At 40.2% G+C, this 7,818-nt stretch overlaps 1 protein-coding gene across 3 annotated transcripts in view; it reads right to left on the reverse strand.

Annotated features, from left to right (window-relative positions):
• The window catches only part of LOC102673514 (protein phosphatase PP2A 55 kDa regulatory subunit), a 31,209-nt gene that overhangs the window by 9,782 nt on the left and 13,609 nt on the right, over nt 1–7,818 (reverse strand). For 2 of the 3 annotated variants that reach the window (XM_031509903.1, XM_031509904.1), the window contains exon 2: nt 903–1,218. In XM_031509903.1, the coding sequence (XP_031365763.1) occupies nt 903–987 (85 nt within the window). In that variant the 5' untranslated portion in view covers nt 988–1,218. Of the gene's footprint in view, nt 1–254; nt 538–902; nt 1,219–7,818 lie in introns of those variants that run through there. The other variant, XM_006614574.2, reaches the window with a different exon arrangement.

A 7,818-nucleotide genomic window follows, 5' to 3' on the forward strand; every position in this document is an offset into this window, starting at 1 on the left:
CACCTTTAAACTCACATGCTTCAAATTTTTTCCACGTCCATGGAAAATCGATCGAACCGTTTGTATGGTTAACTGTGTAGTTAAAGCTTTATGCGCTTTTTCTTCTTTCTTTCTTTCTTTCTTTTCTTCTTTTTTTTTTTTTTCTTACTTTTGCAAAACGAAGCATTGCACCAACAATCAGATCAATTCCGCATACCGCAATTTCGAGAAACGTAACTACGTACACGTCGTATAGAGAATTTTTGTCTACTCACAAAGATGACCGTTGCAGATCGAACTGTGCCTGTCACTCTCTTCTCGAAGATCATTCGACTCGTGATAGAATCGTTTTAACCTGATACGACTTCGCGCACTCATCCTCCTCAGTGACGATTTCTCGCAAACGATATATTCTTGAACGATATCCGTTACGATCACGCCGGCATACTGTTATTGCCAGGTGACATCGGGCCTCGTTGGGTTTACCAACTGACCGCTAAATGTAAACGATGCTCGAATCGGTTCGTATAAATACACTCGTGTACATACAACGCGAATGACTACTATCGAATAACATTCAAATAATCGTACGAATTTAACTTGTCACGAAGAATCTACGTATCCAATCTGTCTGTCTAAATCGCGGATTTGAAAAGAAAAAAAAAAAAAAAAAAAAAAAAAAAGAAAAATAAATGCGCAAAAGTTTGTTCCGGAGAGTTTATTGCCTCTTCTTTCTTTTTTTTTCTTCCCTCTTTTTCTTTTTAACAATTCCCATTCTTTGAGTTTCGCGAGGAAAAATTCGGTCGTCGAATATTAGAGTTTTTTGAGACACGGGGGAAGGGAAATGAGCGAAAAAAAGAAAGGGTGGAGAGAAGTGATGGAGAGAAAGGCGGGACGAAAGAGAAACGAGAAATAAAACTCACCGACTCTCTTGTTCACGGCGGTATTGATCATGGAACCAAGCTTGGTGAGGCTAGACTGCCTCATGATGTTGGAGGGGCTCTTCATCCGTTTTGACGGTGGTACCGGAAGCGGGGCGGTCTTGGACCTTGCCAGGATAGCACCGTTCCGGCAGTTTCCGTTTGGACTGGCGCCGGGGGGCCGCTGGGGCGGAGCCCCCCATAGACCCACCACCCCTGCGTGACGCGTGGTGCTATTTCGCGAACTTCGACTCTTTTCCACCTGTTAACCACGCTCGCTATTCTTTTATCTCAACATCCACTTTGCATCAATTTGTCGCTGAAACAGTAATGGTCGTAGGGGAGCGATTACTTTCTTCTCGTTCTAATAATTTTCCATTATTATTATTATTGTTGTTGTTGTTGTTATTATTATTCTTATTATTATTATTCGATTATCAGATTATTCGATCGGTTGAGAATACCGGTTCTCTTATCTTCCGCTCGAAAATTCTTCTCGAAGAGAGCGCCGTCAGAGTATGTGTCTCGGAGTAATACCCGGAAGTGTGTCGTGGGTGTTGGTGTCGCGTGGAAAACCGGTCTTCGGCGCGCTCGCGGCTTTTTCTTTCTTTCTTTCTTTCTTTCTTTCTTTCTTTCTTTTTAATCCCGATTTAAGCACGAGAACGGAGAAACGAGAGCGTCAATTCCGAATCTGAAGGGGGCCGATTGAAAGACGCGTTAACAGGCGGAACAGGAAAACTCTCGGTGGAGAATTTTTTTTTTTTTTTTTGCGGCGGTGTTTGACGCGAAGAATGCGTGAATGTGATCGAATGTGAAAAGAAAGAAAAGAAGGCAACAGGTAGTCGAACGTGGGTAAACTCATTTGAGCTGTGCCAAGGGAGGGATGCGCGGACGCGAATGCGCGGGGGTTGAATGCGCGCTGCTTCTCTCGCACTAACCTAACCCACTTCCTCCCCCGTCTCCTTAGCAATTCCTTGGTTAAAGCTGAGCTGGATTCCTTTTCTTATTGATCATCGACCAGTGTCGCGCACAACTTAATAATCTTAATAAGCGTCGCTCGCGACATTGACATCGTATGTAGGCGTCGATGGAAAATGCAAAGAATTCGCGTAAACAAGCGAGCAACTCAACGAAGAAGATTTGAAACGCAAATGGGGCGCCCTGGGATCGAGAGGGGGAGAACGAGGGGAGGAGAGAGAGAGAGAGAGAGAGAGGAGAGGTATTCGCAGACGAAGACGCGAAGACGCGAGTTCGCGCACATTGGCAAATATCGAGGGCAACGCTAGCCTCGGATAAACGATCCGCTATTAACCTTCGCGTTACGACGTGTATACGCTGCCAGTACCAGTTTCTATCAGCTTTTCCACCGTCGACCGGGCTATTAATTCGGCGAGATCGACGAAGCGACCGTCGCTAGAACCGATCCGATCCGATCCGATCCGATCCGCCGTGGAAATTGAAATTTAAAGCAAGCGTTCTCATTAACGAGGATCTTCAAGAGAACGATAGTATCCCGTAACGGAGAGAACACTGCGTTAATAATAAGAGAAATGTAAGATAAAGTTTTGCGTGACACAAAATACTACGCATATTTCGTGTAAACTACGACTTAATCGGATTATATCATACGAAACTGGTTGTACTTGAGTATATATATATATATATATATATATATAATAATTATACGTATTTATCGTGCTTTGAACCGTCACAGCATTTGCATATACGATAAAACTTTTAATTCGGGATGATGACGTGTGCGTGTGTGCAAACTCGAAGGTAATACCTTTGTTTTTCACAAACGAATTCTTCGTTAACGAGGCTACTACCAGTTGCACGTTGCATCTGAACGTGAAACGCTTTTTTCCCCAATACTCTCCCGATGTCCCTGATTCTGGTATTAACCTTCTGAACTTTGACACTTGTATTTAAACAACCGATAAACATAACCGAGGTCCGAGTAAAAAGCACAATGAAAACGCGGTTAATCTAGAGATACAGTCTGTATAGTGGAACGAGCGCGACGGAATTAACGTACCTTCAGGAATGGAGCAAGGTTAAATCTTTACCGCTAATCGCTACTACCGGTTAATCTTGCAATTTAAACGCATTTAAGGTCATCGAGCTAATCTACCAGTGAGGATCAAATTCTCACACTGAACGATCTTCCCGTTAGTTTTCTAGAATGTTTTAGAAATCGAGACAACTATTGCTCGAACGAATCATAGGAAACTAAAGCCTTAATCAGATAAATGTATATATATATATATACTTTCATATTTTCAAGAGAAAAGAAAAATGAAGATCTTCATTTAAGAAAAAGCGTCTTTTCCTCGAACACGCGTCGACTGTATATTTTTTTTTTTTCAACATACCCGGAAAAGTCCGTTCCCCGACTATGGATTTGCGAGGACGAGCAAGAGGGGTGGCTGCAGACGGGTGGTAGTTTGTTAAACTGGCGAACTGTGCACGCCAGTGGCAGAAGGTCCCTGGCGTCTAGCCAGAGAATTTTCCGACCGCTTCTTAAGCTCGAAATTCATTCCTTTTGCGTGCAAACTCCATACCAGGAACACGCAGCATCCCTGAGTTCGGCTACGATTGTTGTTGTTGTTGTGTCCTCGGAGATAATGTGTCTGAGAAAATTTCGATATTTAAATTTTCCGATTGAAATTTCTCCATCACGTTGAACTCGCGTTTCACTGGGTAAACTTTAATCCAAGATCGTATAACGCTTATATAATAATATTATATTTCAAGGAAGAAATGTTGGGAACTTTTGTTGAGAACTTTTTCGCGGGAAAATGTTTAATTTTATCCGAGATGCGATTTTATTACGATAGAGAAACGACGGTGAAATAATGGTGGCCTGGCTTGTAAAAGTGGAGTGATAAAATTGAGGGCCCATTCTCACAGGGAATAGCATTTTCTGTATCCCATTTTTGAAATCCATAAAGAATGGAAGGAGAGAGTTGGTTGATGATCTATTTAATTCTTCCAGCAATTCGAAATGAATTAAAACGGACGATTCTGTGGAAGAAAAATTGTGAGAATGAAATTTAATTAAATTTATTATTCGCATTATGCAAATCGAAGAAAATTCCATTATTTTTCCATATATTCCGTGCGTGATATGAATTTAATTTCCCCGTATCGCTTTATCGAACAATAATATCACGGTAACGCGATAACTATTATAGCACGATGACAAAATGATGATATAATTCCGACTAAACAACGAAAATTCTACGAACATTCTGTTTAACTTAAGCTTTAACCCGTGTTCTTTCAATTCTTGATTAAAAAATCTTTGACAAAGAGGACACGATGATAATAATGACAGGCAAGCACGACAGATGAAAAAGAGTACTACTACATAAAAGATTTTTTTTTCCCTGCATTTTGTCTTTCGTCATTGTCGAAAATCATTTGTCGGGCTGACCTTTTCAATTTTCATTTCTAAATCGCGAATATTTCTCGATTATTCGAGCGCGACGACTCTCGACATTTGATAATTTAATAATTTCCGCATTGCGAACGACGATTCGATTTCTGCTCATCACTTTTTCCTTTTTTCTCTTTTCGGGAATCAAAGAGCGGTGAGCACAATGGATATTCGAACAACCGGTCACTCGAGCATGACAAAACGAATTCCTCTTTTTCACAACTGGAAAGCAGACACGATCGATAATCGCGCGTGTGGAGAGTTTAACCTTTCGCTTGGCACCTTTAATTATTACACTGCGTCGAGAGGTAATCCAGCTATCGTTAAACGTTGACCCGACCTGATCGACGCCTCGTGTTAATCGGTATGCTCGTGTGAACTTTACCAACCATTATCAACGGGTACCCCTACCGTTGCCGAGTCCCCATTACGAGACAATACCACCGCCATCGTTGTCTTCGATTCCGAGGAAATCGTCGTGCCTGTATTAACGAGGTTACCCCACACCCATTATTATTCTTATCGGACTCCTCCGATATCGTTGTTCACGTCCTTCGAAGGGAGAAAGCAAAGGCTAATTCCTTTTTACCCGGATAACTATAAAGCTCGATTGGTCGACTCGAATATTTTCCACTTGGTGGAAAAAAAAAATATCCTCCCGTTTCCTTTTTCTTCGGAGGAAAGAAACGATTTTGAATTCGAAAGTGTGATGTCTCGTCTCATTCCCCCGTTTAATATCGGTGCGCAGAATGCAATGGTCACGTTGCATTCGCGGAGAAACATGCACATTATTAAAAAATAACGCGGATGCAGAAGGGACCCCGAGGCCAACAGACACGAACGTCCTTCTGGAATAGTGGGTCAACGCTCAATGTTAAAGGGATCATAAAAGTGTACCAGTAGGCCATCCCGATGAATCCGTACTACGAAAGTGTCAGTTTTTGTAGGCTTTCAACGAACACATGTGATTATACGTATATATATTTATATATATAATAAGGAAGTTGGCGGTTAGGCCACAATTTGGGGCGAAGATATTGTTCATTATCAATGACAAGATTAAAAAATAATGCCAAGACGTTAAATTAATTCGAAATTAATTTTGCAAATATCGAGAGTGATTTTAAATTTAAATTAAAATTTAAATTAAAATTTAATAAATTTTTAGAAAAAAATTTTAATCCGACTTTTCTTTTTAATCATCTTCTTATTCTGCTGGATTCTTGCCACTTGGTGCGTCAAGCGTGCCACGTTTAGAAATTAGGCTTGCCCCTTCTTTTTATCGGATTTAATCGTGCTGCAGACGTAGTAGCAAAATAATGCTCTTACGCAAATGTTGTTATATCGAACGTCGAACCCGATGAAAACCAGTATTTATCAGTGCTTTTATGTATTTATCAGTGAAAGCGTAACACGAGAGTCATAATCATTTCAACTTCGAAATCGGCACGATATTAAACATTATTTCCGCGCAGTGGAATATCAAGTTTCACCAAGTTAAATTTTCGCGACGAAAAATTGATAACGAGACGAGAAGAGTTATCGAATTGTTGAGAAATCCACGAATTGAAAAAATGCAAGCGAGATGTATCCATGTACCGTCGTTTCGAACGTATCATCTTTAAAAATTTCTACGAAGATATGACCTGTAAAATGTAAAAACCTCGCTCTCGTTAATATTTTCGTGAGAAAATATCTTTGAAGGGTTGACTCTAAAGGCCGAAACGAACACAAAAATGTCAACTGAGGATGATTATTTATTAAGTTATAGTTAGATCGTTGGACGTTTGTGCATTAATTTGTATGTACAAAAACTTGTAAAAAAACGTCGAAATATAATATACGCATTACGAAGTTTAAGAAATAAGTTTGATTTTGCATAAAAATCCGCAACGTTAGTTAATCGCGGCAAGCGAAGTTTTAGACGAAGCGAGATAAAAGGAGATACTTCTATCTCCATCGCCCATCTTCTTCTCGCTTCATCGCAAACTTAAATTGCTTACAACTCAATAAATAAGCCTGAACCGATATTCCCTCCTATATCCAACGTTTTACCTTCGTTTTCGTCCAAAAACGTGTCGCGCGAACGCATTAACACTTTACATAGAATCACATATTACGAAAAGTAAACGATGGTTTTTCACCGTCTATCTATAATTTACGATGTATTACAAATTCGATCAGAGAGTTTACCGATTAATAAGCATGAAAGAACGAGGTCCGTCTTCGAGTGTATAACCTGATTCCAGTTGGTGGCGTGGCAAAAGAAAAAAGAAAAAAAAAAAAAAGAAAAAAAAAAGAAGAAAAAAATGCCAAGCCGAAGAATAGTCGCGGGGAGTTCGAGAGATGGTCGCGGGAAACGGGCGAAACGTGTTTGTATAGGTGGCTTTTATTTTTCGGCTGACGCTTGTAAGTGGTTATAGCTAGCCTTTATATACACACAGAGGGATGAGCTTCAGCGCTGTCAGCGAAGTAAGAGGCTCGACTCTGCTGCCAGTTGCTCTACAAGCCGGTGGCCTAGATAATTCGAGTGGTAGGTCTTCCACCACTGTGCTCGAGTACCGTCTGCAACCGTTTCTGTAACCGTGGGTATAAATATTCGGTGATAACAGTTTCGAAAATTTTCATATCCGTATCCACTTGGACGATCGAAGGAGAGACGAGAGACATATCGTCGAAATAACGATATTTGGATTCGGACGTATATACCGCATAGTTTTCTCGTGGCACGATGTTCCAATGGCACGTTCACTATTTCGATAATTCATCGTTCCGTAATTGGGCCGAAATTCGTCCAATATCTATACTGGCTTGGCCATTCAACGATCTTGTGTTTGCCTTTCCTTTGTGTACAATTGAAACAATTTAGATATTTTGAGAATAGTTTAGTTTAATCGCGCTTAAGAAGAGTACAAGTGAGCTCGTGCATTATTTGATCTCGTTAAGAATCGTTTAAAATTGTACGTTGACTCGGCGAAACTGTAGGGAATTATACTGGATGGAAAATTGTGCGTGCTCAAGGCTATTGCTTAAGCGAATTCATATATGTAATTTTAATATACATACAATGTAGAGTATTAGTCGAAGGATATGTTTCTGAGATACGATCTCTTGTAAGAGATACACTGTATAATCCACGCTATTTGTGCCGCACGCTATATTTCATAGTGTGCGGTAATGGTCTTAAGTTGCTCTGTAATTTGATACAATAGAAGTAGAAAAGTTGATGAAACTTTTAAGGTAACGAGCAAAGTAAAGTGAAGTTGTACGTATAAGTATTACTTTATACCAGACACTCTTTCACACTGTCAACGAACTAATTGTAAGAGAATTAGTCTGCTGCCAATTACCGCGCACGCTTCTGACCCAAATACTTCACAAGTAGTGTACGCAGGTACACAACTCGCATCGTACGTACGACATGCATTAAATTAGCGAGGTAAAAAAAAAAAAAAAAAAAAAAAAAAAAAAAAAAAA

The sequence above is a fragment of the Apis dorsata genome, unplaced genomic scaffold, assembly GCF_000469605.1.
Source record: "Apis dorsata unplaced genomic scaffold, Apis dorsata 1.3 scaffold_191, whole genome shotgun sequence".
NCBI classification, from domain to species: domain Eukaryota; kingdom Metazoa; phylum Arthropoda; class Insecta; order Hymenoptera; family Apidae; genus Apis; species Apis dorsata.